Genomic DNA, 21,389 nt, shown 5'->3' on the forward strand with positions numbered 1-21,389 from the left:
AGACCTGACATGGGCTGCCCACATTCAGGTCCAGACCAAAAAGGCTAGGCAGCGCCTGTATCACCTACGACAACTGAGGAAGTTCAGGGTCTCTCCAAAGATCCTCAGGATTTTCTATACAGGCGCTGTGGAGAGCATCCTCACACAGAACATGACATCGTGGTTTGGGAACAGCTGTGTGAAGGACCAAAAAGCTGCTCAGGAGTTGCAGTGCTTCCACCTGCAGCACCTAAGGCTTTGTCGCTTCAAAAAGAAATAGTCTGCTTTTTCACACACTCTCCAGCCTCAGTGCCACCTGCTCGCTGCAGGTTCAGCTGTCCAGCCCAATGGCTCTACCCTCTTGGAGAAACCAGTGCTCCGGCCGCTGTCACTCTATGGTTGCTGAGCAACTCTTGGTGGTGAGTCCAAGTGACTATTTTTCTCACACTTCTCCCGAGCCAGTTAAAATGTGAACCAGTTCACTCCTGCAGCCATACCAAATGCCCGGGTAGGGGTGACTGGTGTCCAGTGAGCCAGTCCAGCCGTCTGTTTCTGCAGGAGACTCTGGAGAGTTGGTCCAGCAGTCTGCCTTTGCTGGGGACTCTGGAGAGTCCATCCAACAGTCCCGCGGCTTCTGGGCTGCTGCCTGTTCTTGCTGGGGGGCTAAGGAGAGCCACTCTATCCGCCGTTTCCACGCTGCCATGTGTGTTGGGTGGAGGCTCTGATGAGTCTGTGCAGTTGTCATCTGCCACCACTGGTGGCTCAGGAGAGTTTACCCGACCGGCCACTGCCTGTTCTCCCTGGTGGCTCAGGAGAGCCTATGAAGCCACCTGTTCCTGCCGGAGGCTCGGGATAGTCCCTCTAGCTGCCAGTGCAACCTTTAGCGCAACCATTCGCAGCTGTCACACCGTCACCTGCAGCTCCGCCATCCGTGGCACACATGCCACCGTCAGCTAAACCGTTCACAGCTGCCATACCAACACCAGCTAAACAACCTGCAACTGCCACACTGCCGTTTGGTCCAACTGCATGTCTTCCAGCTGCGTCTCTGCCAGAGGTCAACGTGCCGTCTGCTCAAGCTGTGTGTCTGCCAGCTCCATCTCCGCCAGAGGTCAGTGTGCCTGTTTGGTCTAGTTTTGGTCTCGACGGACTTTGGTCTTGGTCTCGTCTTGGTCTCGCTGTCTTGGTCTTGTGCTCTCAGATCGACATAGTGGTCGGGAGATTTGCAGTCAACAGTATCCATGACACACAACGTAACGTTCAATAATGTGTCGTGCACAAAAGCATCAGCTCTAAGAGCCGTGCTTAGAGAGTGCTTTGTAGTGAATCAGAAGAGTCGACTCCCATTGAGCGAGAGCCGGCTCCTCACTTAATTTCCTTTCACTGCTCAGCTCTCACACAGTGGCTCAGCTATACTCCAATCCCTCCATATTGTGGCCAATCACATGCGAGTATATTGGATAATATCATTATGTGAAAAACAGAGAGGGTGAGAGACGCGACAGTCAAGTGGAGCGTGCGTCTGTCCTCTCAGTAAGTCAGTGAGACAGTAGACAGCGGTGAGGAGGGCTGTGCGAGTGCATTGCAAAAACACATAAATATGCCTGACACCTGTAAACGAAGCAGCATCTGGCTGCAGTTTAAAGACTTTTTTGTCTTGGTCTTGAGTCGGTCTGTCTTGTCTTGGTCTCGATACCCTCTTGTCTTGGTATTGTCTTGGTCTTGGTTTAGGTGGTCTTGACTACAAGTCTACTTGAACTGTGTCTGCGTTCCCACCGTCCATGTGGTTGACCCCTAAACTGAGTCTGCACTGCCAATCTCCTTGCGGTTGGCCTCCAAAACTGCAGTTTTGGACCTCTTCTTTTTGGACTTGTGTTCCAGTTTTGTTTTCTTTGTCCCTAGCCTTATAAATTCACATATCCTTGGACTATCAAGATCACTGAATTTAACCCAATTATCAAATGGGGAGATTGCTAATAAAAGGTCTCTGTACATTGTCTAACCTTTACTAGAGCATGTTTCTATGTGTTTGTTCCATGTGACTGAAATGGCTGAAGAAACGCTAAAGCAACCACATTTCCAATCGACAGAGATGAATAAAGACATAGACACAAAGAGCTCTAGTAGAGGTTATGCAATGGAGAGAGAGCTAAGCCTTCAACGCCTGCAGACACACCCAAGTACCTGATTAGAGGTCATTTTTAGAGTAAATGTTTAATGCTACAGTCCGTGTAGGACATTTTTTATTTTTTTTTATTTTTTTATAAATTTTGGAGAAACCAGTGCTCCGGCAGCTGTCACTCTATGGTTGCTGAGCAACTCTTGGTGGTGAGTCCAAGTGACTATTTTTCTCACACTTCTCCCGAGCCAGTTAAAATGAAAGACAACAACCCCACCTCAAAGACTGTTAAGACTGATATCCCAGAGACTTTTTTTTTTCTTCAAAGACTGCTTGTCATTGTGGAACAAAGAGCTGTAGTAGAGGTTATGTAATGGAGAGAGAGCTAAGCCTTCAATGCCTGCAGACACACCCAAGTACCTGATTAGTGGTCATTTTTAGAGTAAATGTTTAATGCTACAGTCCGTATAGGACATTTTTTATTTTTTTTATAAATCTTGGAGAAACCAGTGCTCCAGCCGCTGTCACTCTATGGTTGCTGAGCAACTCTTGGTAGTGAGTCCAAGTGACTATTTTCTCCCATTAAGCGGAAAAAGAAAGTTTACCACAATTTTACATTTCTGCTTGGCCTAGGAAGCATTTTTGCTATGGAATAGCAAACATAAAAGGTAAGAAGGCACTGTTTTCCCACAGAAACTGATTAGTATTTAGTACCTGATTAATATCTGAATTTCTTTCTCCCACTGAAAACTTTTGACTTAGGAACTCAAAGTTTCAAGTTGCAGGTGCAATAGAATTTAGCAATTAAGACAATACCTTAACATTTGGAATTTTTAGATTCAAATGTTTAAAAATAACCTGAAATTTCGACTTATGGATGGCAGAAAAAGGTGCAAGAAAAATATACTAATATGTAAAAATAGGAATTTAAAAGTCCTAATTTAAAAAAACAAATCCTACATGACTGCAGGCAACAAACGTGTAATTGAAAGCAGTGTTTCTGTAAAGCCTTACCTGGTAATGAGATACTTTATTCATTCATTGATTCATTGTTACACATAACATTTTTTTTAATTCAGTTTAGTTACATTTTACTATTGTATTCTTAGCTTATTTGTTGCTTTTTTTGTCTAGAGGTCGGCCCAAGTAGATTTTGTACACATAGTTTTATAACTTAGGGTGTAGCTACTATAAAATGGAGTTATAAAACAATGTATAAAGTCCACAAGTGCCTAAATGTGTGTCAAAGAGTCAGGGGGAGAAAAGGAAAAGGAATAGAGAAGTATGATAACTCAGGGTTCGGCTCTTATTAAACTCCACGATAGGGATGGCCACAAGCTAATGTACTGCTGGTCCCAAACACAGATGTATGGGGGGGACCATGGTGTCACTGTTACACACCTAGCAGGCATCTGTGTTTTGTGGGTGGATTTCTTTTTCCTGGACTCAGCTGCAGCTCATTTCCTCTGAGGGGCCAGTACAAAACTGGCTGCATTCAACAATTAGCCACTAAGTCTGGGGATGAAATTAGAAAGGCACAGATTAATAAAGAAGTGGTAGTGGCTGTGTTCTTTGACGTAGAAAAGGCATATGATATGCTCTGGAAAGAGGGTTTAATGATTAAATTGTATGGTGTAGGAATAAGAGGAAGGATGTTTAATTGGATATGGTATTTCTTATGTGGCAGAACCATTCAAGTTAAGATATGGACACGTGTCGGAGCCATGCAAAACAGAAAATGGAACCCCGCATGCAAGTGTAATAAGTCCAACATTGTTTTCCGTTATGATTAATGATATTTTTAAAGAGATATCTGATAGTTATGGTAAATCACTTTTCACTGATGACGGAGTAGTATGAGTAAGGGGGAGGAATGTTGACCATCTCGTTAGAAAACTAACCTCAATAAGGTGGAAAACTGGGGAAATGGAGTGGGGTTTTAAATTTTCGATTAAAAAACTGAAGTCATGTTTTTCACAAATAGGGGAAGATAAACAGTTGTTCTTGTATGGTGAAGTGTTAGGAAGGGTGGAGAGCTTTTGTTTTTTGGGAGTAGTTTTTGATAGGAAGTTAACTTGGAAAACTCACAGAGCACATTGTGGAGAAAAGTAAAAAGGTTCTTAATATCATGAGATATTTAGTAGGGCTGTCACGGGGTGCGAATTTTGATGCTCTCAAAAGTACAGTGGGGCAAAAAAGTATTTAGTCAGCCACCGATTGTGCAAGTTCCCCCACTTAAAATGATGACAGAGGTCAGTAATTTGCACCAGAGGTGCACTTCAACTGTGAGAGACAGAATGTGAAAAAAAAATCCATGAATTCACATGGTAGGATTTGTAAAGAATTTATTCTAAATCAGGGTGGAAAATAAGTATTTGGTCACCTCAAACATGGAAAATCTCTGGCTCTCACAGACCTGTAACGTCTTCTGTAAGAAGCTTTTCTGTCCCCCACTCGTTACCTGTATGAATGGCACCTGTTTGAACTCATCATCTGTATAAAAGACACCTGTCCACAGCCTCAAACAGTCAGACTCCAAACTCCGCCATGGCCAAGACCAAAGAGCTTTCGAAGGACACCAGGAAAAGTATTGTAGACCTGCACCAGACTGGGAAGAGTGAATCTACAATAGGCAAGCAGCTTGGTGTGAAAAAATCAACTGTGGGAGCAATCATCAGAAAATGGAAGACATACAAGACCACTGATAATCTCCCACGATCTGGGGCTCCACGCAAGATCTCATCCCGTGGGGTCAAGATGATCATGAGAACGGTGAGCAAAGATCCCAGAACCACACGGGGGGACCTGGTGAATGACCTGCAGAGAGCTGGGACCAAAGTAACAAAGGTCACCATCAGTAACACTACAACGGCAGGGAATCAAATCCCACAGTGCCAGACGTGTTCCGCTGCTGAAGCCAGTGCATGTCCAGGCCCGTCTGAAGTTTGCCAGAGAGCACATGGATGATACAGCAGAGGATTGGGAGAATGTCATGTGGTCAGATGAAACCAAAGTAGAACTTTTTGGTATAAACTCAACTCGTCGTGTTTGGAGGAAGAAGAATACTGAGTTGCATCCCAAGAACACCATACCTACTGTGAAGCATGGGGGTGGAAACATCATGCTATGGGACTGTTTTTCTGCCAAGGGGACAGGACGACTGATCCGTGTTAAGGACAGAATGAATGGGGCCATGTATCGTGAGATTTTGAGCCAAAACCTCCTTCCATCAGTGAGAACTTTGAAGATGAAACAAGGCTGGGTCTTCCAACATGACAATGATCCAAAACACACCGCCCGGGCAACAAAGGAGTGGCTCCGTAAGAAGCATTTGAAAGTCCTGGAGTGGCCTAGCCAGTCTCCAGACCTCAACCCCATAGAAAATCTGTGGCGGGAGTTGAAAGTCCGTGTTGCTCGGCGACAGCCCCAAAACATCACTGCTCTCGAGAAGATCTGGATGGAGGAATGGGCCAAAATACCAGCTACTGTGTGTGCAAACCTGGTAAAGACCTATAGTAAACGTTTGACCTCTGTTATTGCCAATAAAGGTTATGTTACAAAGTATTGAGTTGTATTTTTGTTATTGACCAAATACTTATTTTCCACCCTGATTTACGAATAAATTCTTTACAAATCCTACCATGTGAATTCGTGGATTTTTTTTTTTCACATTCTCACAGTTGAAGTGTACCTCTGGTGCAAATTACTGACCTCTGTCATCATTTTAAGTGGGGGAACTTGCACAATTTTTTTGCCCCACTGTATCTATGTCATGTTAATTCGATCAAGGATTGATTATGGATGTGTGGTGTAAGGGGCAGTGGCTAAAACTTGGTTAAAGAAGCTGGATGTTATCCAAGCTTGTGCATTGAGGAGTTTAGGGGCGGTTAAAACATCACCCCTAAACAAATCATTATGTGCTCTTCAGGTGGAAGCCGGAGAAATGCCTCTACATATTAGAAGACAGCAGTTAATGGTTAACTACTGGGTTAATTTGAAAGGTCACAACAATAATCATCCTGTTAAGAAAGTGTTAGAGACTTGTTGGGAAAGAGGAAAGGGTTTTAAAAATAGTTTTGGGTGGGTTGGGGATGATAGCGTGAGAGCATTTAAAGTATATGACAAAGAATTCAGCCAGACAGTCTTGTGGCCTTTGTGGCCCACATGGACATGGAAACACATTAAAGTAGACAGATCATTAACAGATTCTAAGAAGAGGACCTTTACAACAGATATTTGTCAAGAATTTTATAATAGATTGGAGAGCAAGTACAGTGACTATTTACAGGTGTTTGCAGATGGGTCGAAAGATCCAAAAACGGAAGCAACTAGTGTGGCAGTGGTAATTCTGGAGTTAAGTATCAAGCAAAAAGCAAAAAGAACATCAAATCTTCTGAGTATATATGCAGTTGAGTTATATGCCATACTGTTGGCTTTAGAATGGGTGGAAGACATTGTCGAAATCTGAAGGGAAAAGGATAGTTTGGACAGAAAGTAAGAATTTCTGTAAAATGGCATGGGACTCTTTTTAGGATGGGGAAACATCCGACTGGGTTACGTAATTGGTGTAATTCTATTGAGACGGTTGAACGTGCTTATTAGTTGCAGGAAGTATGTAAGTCAAAGGAGAGTGTTGAGGGTAGAAATGGGTGGTGTAATGGAACTTACGTTTGAAAAGGTGGTTAGTCAGTTAAGTCATGGTGAAGGGAAAGGAGTGGTTTTTCGTTTTTTGAGAAATACGGTTCTCATCAAGAGGATCTAAGGATTCGGAAGTGAAGTAAGAATAAAAGCCAGGAGATGGCAGTAGTGCAACATCTTTGGATGCAAGCTGCCGTTAAACATGAAAGAAGAAGAATCAGCCACTAAACAGTACAAGGCCTGATAAAGAGTAGGGATGGGTATCATTTAGGTTTTATCCGATACCGGTGCCAAACCGGTACTTTTGAAACGGTGCCGATTCTTAAAGAATGGAGAACACAAAATTGGTCCAAAAACCTCTCATGTTCAGCTGTTTGTTTTGTAAAAAGATAACAATGTTAGCCTTTTCTGCAGCTATAGGGGATTTATGGCATCACTCTTGGCTGGAAGCAGTGCCGCTAGAGCTGCTGCTCTAGCGGGACAAGCACAAAAATGAAAATAAACTTCTGACAGGGTGAGGAAAGTGTCTTCAAGTTGTGGTGTTGTATTGGAATGCCTGCCTGGTGGCCTGTCTAACATCCCCTGTAATATGAGACTTGTCCTTTAACTTGGTGATCATACTAGAGCAGTAAACTATAAAACTCTATTTTGTTATTTTCACTGCAGGGGATGCACAAATATGGGTGCTGAGTCCATAACCGGGCTATGGCAGATGCAGCTGTGGGATTAGCAGAGAGAGGAACACAGAGACCCACCAAGATCACACAGGTAAATTCCCATAATAACAATAATAAGACCTGAGTCTAATAGCACACAGTTCAATGTCCAGGCAACAAATTCACGGTTGTTGATTGTAATGTGGCCAGGGCTACACCACTGTTTTTTAACAAGAATGGCAAGCTCAGTTTGGCTTAGTACTTGTAGTGCTGTCCCTGTGACCCAGAAAAGTGTGGAAGCCTTCCAAACATGTGTTGTCATTGGAAATATCTCTTGTGCATCTATGACTTCATGAAGCACATAAACCTACAGTCCGGATATTCCCTTGACTCTGTTGTAGCGCTGTTAATTCATCCATATTGTTTGCTAGTAATCGAATGCGCCTGCCACAAGGGCCTTGAGTCAGCACTTATGAATTAGTGCTAAAAAAACTGAAATTAATTTAACTAAAATCAGACAGTAAACCATGCATTCTTTCCTCTCTCATTTCTGTCATTCAAGGAATCCTTTATTTTCTGAGGTGGACAGGATGGATTCAAACTACAAAAAGAAATCTACACTGTCATCTTGCATGTCTCTGAAGAGTAATAGATCAAAGAGCCCACCACCAGATTTAAGTTCTGGGGAAACTATGAAGGACAGGCAAGTTTTTGTTTTGCTCTTCCATTCCGGGCATTCCAGGGTTCAGGTGTGGGGCATCAAGTCAAAGGTCTTCTTGTAATCAATACAGGAATTGCACAGGTTTATCAGTCTCGGGCAACTGCTCTGTCAGCTGGTTCATTTGTACTGCCGGATGCTCATGGTGTCACACTCTGGCTTAGAAGCAGACTGTATGAATTAAGGAGGAGGACCTAAGCACAGACAAAATGAAATGTAACTTGAGTTAACAAAAGGCAAGCCGTTTAATAAGACTGAATAAATATTACAAAATAAAGGCAAGGTGAACCAATAAGAAACTAAACACTAACCTAAACTAGAATTGAACATGAAAAAACCTGGGCATGAGTTACATGAATACGTGGGACATGAAACATGGCAGCCTGGAATCATGGCATGGAACACAACAGACAACCTGACCAGGAATGAATGGAAACACACAGACTGAAAGCACACAGGAGGTGATGAGGGGAAGTGGAGACACATGTTGATTTGAATGAACATAATGACTAAAGGGGAACAGATTTCTTTAAAAAAAAAAAAAAAAAAAAGATAAGGACAAACATAAAGCAGAGATGTGTTTCTGTTAGAGGAGTTAACTTGTGGAATAGTTATGACAGTGATTTCAAAAGGTGCAGTTCATTTTCCTTGTTTAAAAACATGTTTAAAATTTATATAAATCATGAATAAAAACAGTAAAAATAATAATACTAAAACTACTGGTTGTTTTGCTTTGATTATGTTAATGAAATTTAATTTAATGTGGTTACTTATCTAAGGTGGAAAGTTTTGTTTGTTTGTTTGTTTTGTTTTGTTTTACTCTTTGCATCGAGCCCTATGTATATGAGCTGCATGCTAAAAGATCTTTTGTTTAAAGGGTTGGCGTAATAAGCATATGCTTCAGCCAATACCTTTTGATTAGCCTTGTCTAGTGCTTTCTTGCTTTGTGGTAGATCTTTATTCTGTATTCACTAAGATATTTGAATGCTAATTAATAAATCAAAAATGTTACAGGGAAGAGTAAAATTAAACACACTGAACAAAGAAACTATTCAAAATAAAACAGGAAACCTAATGAGACACGGACATGAAAACACGAGCTTGATAACATAAGACAGGCAGACATGAAACACATGAATGTCGAGGGAGACTTAAACACAAGGGTGAAAACACAAGGGGAATCTAAGAAACAATGAACTATAACGGCAACCTAGGCATAATACACATGAACGTAGAGAACACCAGTATATATTTAAACTCAAAATGCTTGGTCAAAAGACCCAGGACCATGATACATGGAGTGCAGTCAGCTTATTCAACCAGTAAGCATGAACCATGTCGGGGCCTGCCACTGTCCAAATGTTCATGCTGGAGAAAACTCTGCTCTAGGATATCTGCCACTGTGGTGGTTACTGGACCCTGTTCAGCGAGGTTGCTGTGGTCTATGGTTAGGGTTAGGGTTGCTTAAAGGAGCTTGCTTCGACATCTTTAAGAGTTCTAAACAAATGTCTGTCCTCCTCCAGAAAAGCTTAGGTATGCAAATACGCGTTGCAACTTCTTATCTGGTGCGCGTCTTTTATTTTGACAGCGCAGGCGCACCTGCGGACCACTTATGAGCTTATATGCACTCTTGACTATTAGTATCTTTATGAATCAGATTATTTATCATTATTGTTGCTGTTGTCAAGTGGTAGTTGGTAATTTTAAAAATGTGTTTGGCATTTCTAGAATGTCTAGAAAATTTTACGTATGGAATAAAACAATGACATAAATCACTTTATAACTTTTTTATCATTGTTTTCTTTTCAAAGGAATACAGTTCCACCTGGAGCAACACTCACTCTTAGTGGGCAATGGGAAAAAACTGTATGTTAAAATTTTCTAATCCTAATTCTAGAAGTTTCTGTTTGGATAAAAATATTGATGTTCATTGATCTAACATCAATTTTGCTTTTACTTTCATTTGGTGTGCAGGCAGACTGTGACCTCAGACTACCACCACTAATTGAAGACTGGACCAGAGAACATGTGAAAGATTGGCTGGTGATTACACTTAGGGTACCAAATCATGTTGCACAGAGCCTCTATGAACAAGAATTTTCAGGGGCTTGCTTGGCCTCCTTTGAAAAACAAGACTTGTTAGACTTAGGTGTTCCACCTGCTCCAGCAATACAAATCATAAAACAAGTCAAGAAGTTAAGGAAGCATTCAGAAACATTTAATTTAAGTGCAAGATTATCAGAGAGTTATTACACTGATGAATTTGTTGAAACTAAAACAGTGTCATCAGATTCGGGAATCCAAAGCGAAAGCTCTGTATTTGTTGAAGACACATTGCAGACAGGAAGAGACAGAATAAGTTCAGTAACAGATCAGAACACAAGGGCCGATACACAGTTGCATAAGGGAAATACTGACAACACAACAGAGCTACAGAGACGAGTATGTAAAATGCGTCCCTTTGACAAAAATAATTTCTCCACATTCTACACGGAAAATTACATTTTTCCACCTGCAACCGGTCCAAGTAATCTCCTCGACCCAATCCACGAGTACCAACTTCTGCCTAATGCAACTGAAGCAGATGAAAGAGAAATCTTATGTGAATTCACAAGGGAAGTGTTTAGCTTTGCTGCAAGCTGCATGAATTCACGAACCAACGGAACTATTCATTTTGGAATCAACAACCAACAAGGACCACAACATGGTCAGGTTATTGGACACACAATCACCTCTTTCAATAAGTATATTGAGGCATTTGAATTATCAGTGAGCAAATATTTTGAAGAACAACATGTAAACACTGCTAGAATGTGCGTCAGACCTCCTAATTTTATACAAGTTTGCTATCAAGATGGAACAACTTCAGACAAATGGGTTGTTGAGGTTGATGTAGTTCCAACATATTCAGAGACTCAGCACATTCTTTTTTATACTCAACTGAGTATTACTACAGCAGAAGCAAGTCAGCAATGCAAAACTGAATGCCTGTTTGTTAGGGATGGCTCAAGGTCAATCAACATTTTAGCAGACACAAACCCTCGGGTGGTTCAAGAGGACATGAAAAGCTTGACAGAGAAAGTCAAGCACTGGGCGTCAGCACGCAAGTCAGCAGAAGAAAAGGATGAGAAACTCCAACCACAAGGCCACCAGGGTCAAAGACTAAAGCAGCTCATAACTCGTGGAAGAGATTCGTTTGATAATTCCCTGCAAGTCATTGTGGTTACTGACAAATGTCATTCAAGTCAACTGGAGCACTTGGATTTTCTAAGTGAGATGAAGTTGTTTGCTGTTCTTGAGTTTGACCCAGAATCTGATGTAAATGGAACATGTAGTTTTTACAGAAGACACCACACAGCCAATCTGCACTACCCACGAATGTATACCACTCAAGACAGTTTGACTGCAACCATTAGAAAGCTAAACTTGTTTAAACAAACAAGCTGGATTTTCTGCAATGGAAAGATAAATGAAGATAGTGCGGCAGACAAGCCTCTCGCACCCAGTGAATGGCTTAAGAGACGCTCTGGTGATATCAGCAACTTGATATCTATGCTTTGTAAGCCAGATTTGCTTTCCAAGGATAGACTCCTGGTGATATTTATTCTTCACTCTGCAGAAACAGACATCTCAAGCCCTCTTTTGGAGACATTCTGTGCCATCTATCGCACGCTAGAAGGAGCTGATAATACTGTGTGCATATGCAAAGATGCCAATATATTCACTGAGTGGAAAAGGCTGATTGAGTCTCGTTGTAAGGAAGACATCACCAGTAAATGCATTTATGAATTAAGTCTGAATGAAATTTCCAGTACCATCAAAAAACTCAAGGAACCTCAAACACAGTCCTCCCAGAGATACTTGCCATCCACAGGCTCAAGCTCAGTCCAACTGACAAGAAAAGATGAAGAGCTTTTCACTGCTTTGGACATCTTGTGTGAAAATGAATGTGAGAACACAGAAATTGAAACAATGGATTCTTTTCAAGGGTTTAAGAAGAAAACAGAGGAAGGTTTTTACAGAGGAGGACAAGTTACATGGTGGAATTTTTACCTTTCTGAGGAGACTGGGAGTCTGCCTTTCATCAAGCGAGACAAATACAATGAACTATATGACTTGATCACACCTGTCCAAAGCTACACATTTTCATGTGTAGTAATAAATCTATTCCATCACCCAGGATGTGGTGGAACAACTTTAGCAATGCATGTCCTTTGGGAGCTAAGAAGAAAATTCAGATGTGCTGTTGTTAAAAACAACATGGAAAACAATAACGAAATTGCTTCCCAAGTCATGAATCTTGTGATATATGGCAAACAGGAACAGCCAGGTTATGTCCCTGTTCTTCTCTTGGTGGACAACTGGGAAGATGTAACAGACCTAAAACAGTGCATCCTGAATGTTGCCAGTAATCGAAAACAACATAACAGTCCCATGGTAATTATACTGAACTGTGAGAGGACCCAATTTCCATATGAGAGCTCCAGAGACAGCCACTTTGAAAATGTGTTCATCACAAACAAGTTGTCAACTAAAGAGCAGAATTTGTTTTCTGGAAAACTTGAACGGCTCAAAATTGACCATGAGAAACCTGAAACTTTCTATGCCTTCATGATCATGACAAATAACTTCAGTGAGGCGTACATTACCGATCTGGTGAGCAACACTGTTAAAGATCTTGACACTACTACCCAGCAGGGTCAATTATTGTCCTTCCTAGCTTTGCTGAACACCTATGTCAATGGATCCTACTTGTCCTTGTCTCTGTGTGAAGAACTAGTGGGAATAAAGGATGCCCTGTACAAGCGAGAAACTCTTGATGACAAAATGAATCCCTATTCCACACTGCTGATAACCTTCACCATTGAAGAACATGGCACATATCAAGCAGTGCGATTCTTGCACCAGATGATTGCAAGTAAGTGTCTTAAAGTTCTTAATCAAAAACATAAACTTTCTCTGTCTGAGATAACCATCAACATTTTGCACTGTGAAAGAGTTTACAAGTCATGCATGGGAAAGGATTTTCTAGTCCAAAACATTCAGAGCATGCTCATCACACGCCACAGAAAAGAACAAGGAGATGACAAAAACACATGGTTTTCTCCTTTAATTGAAGAAATATATGTTGAGGAAGGACCTGACAAAACCAAAGAAGTCTTAGAAAGAGCCACACTGAGGTTTGACAGAAGTGCAACACTGCCGCAAGCACTGGCAAGATACTTCTACTTGAAAGAAGAAGACTTCACATCAGCCCTGCGTTGGGCTTTGGATGCACAAAGTAAAAACCAAAATTCCTACATTGCAGATACAGTTGGACAAGTTTATAAGAGCCACCTCAAAAAGAAAATAAAAAATGATCTAACTCCTGAAGAATATGATGAATGCCTAAGATTGGGTGTCAAAGCTGTAAAAGCGTTCCAGGAGTCACAGGAACTTGCTAAAACAGATGAACAAGTAGATCCTTTTGATCTGCATAGCAGAAAGAGATCAAAATCCTACAATACATCAGGCTATATTGGAGAGACAGAAGTAATGATTATCCTTCTTAACATCATTAAAGATCTTCCGCTCTCTGGTGTCAGTGGCAGATATAAAAGAGATAAAATGCTTCAGTTTCTCAAAGGGCACCTTGAAGAGAAAAATCTATATGATTACAGCAACACAACTACCAATGAATTTGTGGCTGTATTGGCAGAACACAAGAAATTTCTCATCTCCTTCAGGCCAAGGCTGAAGGAAATTTTCAATTTTTTTGAGAATTATTTTACATACCTAAAGCCTAGGTCAAAGGAAAGGGAAATGACTGATGAAAGAAGTAAACGAAAAGTATCTGAGTACTTCAGAAAGTACATACAAGTCTTCAGTAGTTCAGATGAGGAGAAAGCATCCGAAAAGGCCAGAAACCCCAATCTAAGTCTCGGGCAGGAAATACTGGACCAGAAGTTCTACCTGGAAACAAAGCGTGCAGACACATTTGCTGGAATTTTGCAGTGCTTGACTGATAAACATGGTACTGAAATGGAGCACATTCTCAGAAAATGGACTTTTATCTATGACAAGTCATCATCTGTCTCAGATAAAGTAAACTTCATTTTGGCAAACATAGTCTTGCAAAGCATCAAGCCATCTTCAAAGTTGGTAAAAAAATATGAAGAGCTGGTTGAACTTCTGAATGAGGAACTGCAAAAAGAGGGCACCCAATCAAATCTAACAGAACTGTACTACCTCTCCATGCTGCTCCTGTGGCCTACAAAAGACAAAAAGCTTGCAAGCTTTGCAGCATGCCAAAATATCAGCACATATATCACAGCAGCCAAGAAATCCTTTTATCGGCGCTTCTCTTACATGTTTCCAGCAAGGAGTACTATAGCTCATTTCTTTCTTGGAAAATCCAGTGGACTAAAGCGAATAGTTTCTAAAGCAAAACTTGATCAAATTCTGGACCGTGTTTCAAAACAAGACTCTTCCAGCAGTGAGAGTACTCATTCACGAAAGCATCATCATCTTTGGCAGAGTGGTGCAGCATGGAACCAGCCAGAGGTGCAGTGTGAGTTGTTAAGGATAAAAGGGAAATCAGAAAATGGTGAAATTTATGTTAACTATGGAGCCAACCTAAAAATATTGGTGCGCCCAGTTTATTTGGGTGACATTCGAAGTGGATACAGCCAGGAGGAAGTATCCTTTTACCTTGGATTTACTATGGAAGGCCCAGTAGCCTATAATGTAAAGTATGTAAATGACCAGTGAATGTAAAAACAAAATGTGCTATGGAATACTGTTTCCTTGTCTGGCAACAGAACAAGTGACATGGGAAGACAATCCAAGAGAAGAGGTTCAGTAGAGAGAAAAAAATGGCTACAATAATGAAATAAAGTATTTATGATACTGCAAAATTAGTCTAAGATAAAAATTATTATTTGATAGCCTAGGTAAAACCAGAAATACAATTAACAAAATATACAGTCCTTTTATTCTAAATACTACTGTCACGTTTAGACAAGGGAAGAAATGGTAAAAACAGTGCTTTTTAAGCACCCAATGAATCATGAGTGTGTCTTGTTCACAGAAATTAAAACCGCCATTTTTGAAACCCAGCATTGGGGGAAATGGCTACAAAAAAACAACACGATGTTCCCTTGAGTCTGATGAAAAGCTACAGACTGAGCAGCAGGTATATTCTTACCTCAATGTCCAACCTATTTATTATCTATCGTGTTGCATATTAATTATGGTGTGGGAAGCACAGACAGGTTGCTATGATGACAACCACACATTAGGTACTGGCTATCCGTGGCGGGTCAATCTGAGTAGGTACCAATTGGAAAGGCTGGCTCTTTAAAAAGTGATTAAACTTTTTTTGTACCTAAAATTGATAAGCTTTCTTAATATAAATTCAATAAAGTGTGATGTAGATTATCAAAAAATGTGGTCAGTTTCATCAATGTTCCATGTGTTTCTTTTATGAGCTATAACTATCGAAATTGTGTTCTAATGACATCTTGCTGGTATGAATAACAACAAAAATTGTCATATTTGGCAAATATTTAAATTTCAGCTTTAGCCTACAAAGAAAAAAAATGCAATTTATAGGATTATTTTATTGTGTCTGGTGGATGGATGATGGACATTGTTTTAAAGTTGTAAATGTTTTTCTTTTGACATATTTTTTTTGTAGAACCTTGAAGCTTGAAATGTTTTATTCTACAATGTATAACTGACTAAAGGTATGAAGCTGACAAACAAACAGGGAAGGAAACCACTCTAACCTTTCTCACTCTTTCTTGAATTACACTCCTGATTGGGAAAGTGTCTAGACAGCTGTGCTAGGAGCACTCTGTGAACATTAAAACACGCATGTCAAATTCTACAGAAAAAGAGCAAAATATACCAAATCCATCAACGTGTGATGGATGGAAATATGCACAGAAGTGTTGAGCCAAAGACACCAAGTGTGAAAAATTGAGAATAGAAAAAAACAATCTACTACTTTACAACAGCATTGTGTTTAATTTTTTTTTACATGGAGTGAATGCATTTTGGTGTACTTGGGTCATCTGTTAAATGTACGTATGTGTCGGAATAAGACTTCAAAAAGCAAAGGGGATGGGATTCTATGGCATGTGGCATATGTATAAGGTGACACATGTAATTTGCATTACTGTAATGTAAACTTGGACTAATGACATGTATTTTTTTTACTGAATGAGATGAGTTTGATGATTAAAAGCTTTAGCATTAGCAAAAGCATACTTAATTGTGGCCTTTTCTTCTTATGTCAACCCCCCCCCCCCCCCCCCCCCAAAAAACAGCAAAAAACAATAAACAAGTAAAGAAAATGCCTTCAGAGATCACTACTTTTCTTTTTAATTTCATAGGTCAATGTTTCTTGAATGGAAATATGGGAAATATGTGCATCTACGATACACTACCATAAACATAATACTACAGTGTATTTGTCATGATCTGGGTGAGTCTGAGTAATTTTCCACAGCATCGGCTCTCCTCCCCTTGGTGGAGCCCTCCTTGCTCCTCCCTGCTCCTCACCTGTTGGCAATTACTCCAGTAGTATTCATGACCAGCGCTCACAATGAACCTGTGCCAGATTGTCTGCTTACTATAGTCAGTTCTCTGCCTCACATTTGTGTCTTGTGTTCCTCAGCATGTTTTGCTTAACCCTCTTTTCCTGTCCTCTACTCGGCACCTGATACATCTTTCAGCTCTTGCCATAGTCACGCCTCAGGATTCTGGTTTGCTGCTGCTGGTAAAACTCACTCTCGCTAACTGCCATCCTCACCTGCCTGCCTCCCTGCGCACCCACATTGCATTCTGTACTCACCCGTATCTAGTTCGCCTCCTCCTCCAGCTAATCTCCACCTGCAGCCACTGTTCCTGTCCGCTATAGATTCCATCGCCCCATTCCTGGCCCTGCTATTCCTTTGAACTGACTCAGCTTGTATTCTGGCCTTTCTCATAATATGTTGTCTTACTCGCTGTTGCATTTAGTTGTAGTTCAGCTTTCTCTGTCAAAGACTTGTAAAATAAATTTCTGTTTAAGTCACTCAGCATCCGGTTTTTGGTCCCTGGCAGTATTAAACTGTTTGAAGTACTTCCACAAACAATGTCATACCCCAACCATACCCATCTTTTTCTTTTTGTGGCTTTCATCAAAAACTCTGCCCCTGGTGGACAATGTGTTGCCAAAAGTGATTTTAGGAGAAAACCAATTTTACATGCATGCATAAATGTTAAAGTAACACTTTTAACAGATTTGACTGTACATGTATCAACTCTTGTAAAATTCATGATTGCTTTGAGGTGACTAAATTGAAGTTAACTTAAATGTTGAAGTTAACTACAACAAGACAGCTCCTTGGAAAACCAGTTTCAGCCCTGATCAGATTTTCACACTGTTAGACCTCTGTCTTACCACCACATATTTTAAATACAATGAGGGTTTCTACAGAGAAAAAACATGATTGTGCCATGGGTTCCCCAGTGTCACCCATTGTAGCCAACCTTTACATGGAGGAATTGGAAAGAAAGGCTTGTGGCTGTTTTAAAGGGACAGCACTTTACTGGTCACTGGTACAGATACGTGGATGACACCTGGGTCAAAATCAAAACCCAAGAAGTAGAATCCTTCACTGGTCATATCAACTCAGTGGATAGAAACATAAACAGTTTGCCATTTCTCGACTGTGCCGTGTTCACTAAGGAGAATGGAATCCTCACCATTGAAATTTACCAGAAGGGGGCCTTCACAGAAAAGGTAAGAGAGTGATGGAAAAGGTAATTGACAGAAAATGCTTTAGGTGACATCACATGCTGGAGACTTGTCAGGGGGAAAAAAGTCAATGGTAGGTCCGAAATGAACAAATATTTTCTGAGCTTCAGGTCATACCATGTAATTGTTGAAAATCTAACCATATCTGCTTAATAATGTCCACCGCCCTGGAGGACAGTGGGGAGAATTTAGATGCTCTCCATATCCTCGAAGCACCGGTCGATGTAATCTTGAAGAAGGCCATTACTTACAATGTTAATTACAATGTTCTCTTTTTCTGTTCAAGTCTTCTCTTTCATCCCTCCCACTTGCCTTTTTTACAGGTCTCTTCCTTCTCCCTTCCTTCACTGCACGGATCACCTGTTCTTTTACGCAGCCACACACAACACCCTCAAACGTTACACATCTGTACAGTACGATCAGTGTCAGTGTACAAAAGTCAGTACCTTATCATCTTCATCATTCATAGTTCAGGAGGTCAAGTCCGTCTCTCTTAAAGTGACATCCTCCATTACAGTCAGCATATCCACTGCAGCCTCACAGAGCATGCGGACATATCGGACATATATCGATCACACTTACTCCCGTCTGAATTATTTCCTAGTCAGCAGCTCGCTGCTGAATGGCATTTCAGACACTGAGATACACCCTATAGCTGTCAGCAATCACACTGTGAGCACATAAAAAGATCACTCTGCCAAGTAAAAATTTGACATTTAATCTCTAAGCAATGATGTATTAAGATTTTTTTAAATATTTTAAAAAAGAGTTGGCTTTATATTTCAGCTTTATGACCAGATTGGAACATCAGCATCTGTTCGCTGGGAAGCAGGGAAAGCTGTGATGAGAGGTCAAATCATTTCATTCTCAACAGATAAAAAGAAAAGAGAAACCAAACGCATTCAGGTATTAGAATAAATAATCCAATCGTTAGAGGATGACTATGTGTTTACCCAGGAACAGGAAATACTGAATAAAATACTAAAAAGTAGAATATAATGAAATTATTAATTAAAAAAAACCCTCAATACTTAGTACAAAGACTTTGCTTGCAAACTTTTGAACACCATAAAAAAAATGTGGTCAATTTCTAGCTAACCAGGTAAAAATTAAGAAAGAAATGATTATAGGTGCATTTAACGAGTTATCCGGGAACACAGCGCGGTCCCTTGAAAGTGTTGGCAGCATCAAGCAAATCTAACGGTCATCTACGAATCTAATTCACGGGTCATATCAGCGTTCTTCCACAGAAAATGATCTTTATTACTGTCAACTATTCCAGAGACGTCAAAATCTATAATATAGAGCACAGGTATAAAAATATAGCAGTCAAACAAACACTATTATAAAAAGGATGAAAGCTGAATGCTTCAGTTTGTTGCAAAGTGGAATCAAAGTGATTGGTTGATCAGGTGTTCATGATGCGTGTTCTGTGTTATCTGCAGCGTAAAAGACTCAGCAGCATATTAGAATCAAATAGCTATAATAACATTAATAAATCATGAAAATAATACACGCGTGTTTTTGTAACAATGCGACAAACTGTCTTCATTCAGTCAAGTGAGTGTCACGCTGCTCATATAAAACATACTCTAATGTAAAACTAATCACACAGCTCATGAGGCTTTTTTTTAGTTTCAGAGACTTGAGGGATATTTCCCAAAGTCTGGCCTGCATTGGCCCGTCCACTCATTGTCTGTGGTTACCATGGTTACTGCAGAAGCTGCTATGGATTAAACATTTGTCCCTTAGATAACTCACCAGTGACATGAAAGTTTGTTTTTCCATTTCAAAAGAAATAACTGGATAACTTATATCCAAGTATAAGTATCAGACTTCACGGGCTATGTCCTCGGAAATCTAGACTCGTGTGGATTTTCCAAGGACAAACTGGTAAGAAGTGCACACCACTATACTGAAATAAAAAAGTTATTACTAAAGTACACATGCTATATTATAAACTATGATATTAAAGTGGAGGTTTAGTTATAAAGGACACCTTCCTGCTTTTAGTCTTATTCATGAGCAGTATTTGGAATTCAAAAATGATTTTACAAATGCAGATTTTTTCTACACTTCATTATTTAAGCACAGAATTCTTTATTTCGATGCGCGTGGCTCTTGTGGTCCTCCATATCTAACAACCAGGGGTCTGCACTAGTGATGTGCGATATCACTGATTTTCTTTACGATCCGATACCAAGTAATATTCAGGGTGGTATCGACGATACTGATCCGATACCGATACTTTGTACAAAAACATATTTTATTTATTGTATCTCAAATTATAGCATCATAATGATTACAGGACATCAGATTACTTGTTCTTATCACTTAATAATGTAAGGTTCATCATATAGAAAAAAAAAAGCTGAAGTTGTGCCTATTTGAACACCTTGCCTGCCTGCAGCACTAAAGGACTCCGTTAGAGACGTCTGTCTCGCCCTAGCAGCACCTGTCCTTCTCTTCAGTTCGTCTCAACATAAGCTCGTCATATTCTGTGATATGATTTACTCTGACGTGTTTGACAAGGTTAGTGATGTTGCCACAACCATACATGCCAACCCTCCCGATTTTTCCGGGAGAATACCGAATTTCAGTGCCCTCCCGAAAATCTCCCGGACCACCATTCTCCCGAATTTCTCCCGATTTTCCAGGACAACAAAATTGAAAAACCATATTGCAGAATTCATACCGCGGCCCAGCCAATTCCAGTTTCCAACAATGGCGGCAGCTACTTAGTTTTAATATTACTCTTATTTCTCTTTCTGGGTCGCAAAAAACCTTTTAACATATTTTCAGGTAGGAATGTAGCTGTGTAAACTTCAAATATCTGAGCCGACCGACACATCGTCTTCAAACCCCCGCGGTCTATATAATATAATATATATAATATATAATAATATATAAATATAATGCTGTCCTTTGAGATTTTAACATAAGACTGTGAGTGTAATGGGTCTAAAACTGTTTAAATCTTCACAGCCCTCTACAGCCTGCTACCACGGAAACTTTAAATACATCAGCAGAACGTTTCAGTAGTGTAGTCTAATTTGTTCTTTTCATTTAATAATAGAGTCCATATTATATCAACAGCTACATTCACCCTGGAAAGAAACTAGTGAGGGAGACCATCAGGACTAAGCTGGGTTTCCTGGGTCCAGAGGTTTGGAAAAACTTCTTCCCTTTCTTTCATCACAGTTGTCCTGTGCCAGAAGTTCTGTTGACCTGCTTAAAGAGGCTTCATTTAAGAAACAACAGGAAGACTGAAGCTCATGGCATTGATCAAGCAGGACTCATGATTTTCACCAGCAGCTCCCTCACAGGGAAATCTTTAGCACTCCTCTGTAGGCCCGCCCCAGGAGATGGATAAACCCAGCAGAAGTGTCAGGAAAAAAACTGAGCTCACAGACAGTTGCATGTGTGAGCTTTTAATATCATGCAGCTTCTGCTCTAAAAAATAACAATTAAATTAAAAAAAACTTGCTCATC

General features: G+C 40.4%; 1 protein-coding gene across 1 annotated transcript; it reads left to right on the forward strand.

Moving 5' to 3' along the window:
• The first annotated feature begins 326 nt into the window (after positions 1-326).
• Positions 327-16,408, forward strand: LOC143414777 (sterile alpha motif domain-containing protein 9-like). The gene is made up of 6 exons (XM_076879611.1): positions 327-398; positions 538-927; positions 1,020-1,090; positions 7,955-8,095; positions 9,922-9,976; positions 10,085-16,408. Exons 1-6 carry the CDS (start codon positions 327-329, stop codon positions 14,858-14,860), a joined length of 5,505 nt encoding a protein of 1,834 aa, XP_076735726.1. The 3' UTR covers positions 14,861-16,408.
• The last annotated feature ends 4,981 nt before the right edge of the window (positions 16,409-21,389 follow it).

The sequence above is a fragment of the Maylandia zebra genome, linkage group LG22, assembly GCF_041146795.1.
Source record: "Maylandia zebra isolate NMK-2024a linkage group LG22, Mzebra_GT3a, whole genome shotgun sequence".
NCBI classification, from domain to species: domain Eukaryota; kingdom Metazoa; phylum Chordata; class Actinopteri; order Cichliformes; family Cichlidae; genus Maylandia; species Maylandia zebra.

Coding starts and splice junctions, on each gene's coding strand:
- LOC143414777 (XM_076879611.1), top strand. CDS start 327: ATGGCTCTACCCTCTTGGAGAAACCAGTGCTCCGGCCGCTGTCACTCT. Junction 399..537: donor TTGCTGAGCAACTCTTGGTG/GTGAGTCCAAGT, acceptor CTGTTTCTGCAG/GAGACTCTGGAGAGTTGGTC. Junction 928..1,019: donor TCCGTGGCACACATGCCACC/GTCAGCTAAACC, acceptor CATGTCTTCCAG/CTGCGTCTCTGCCAGAGGTC.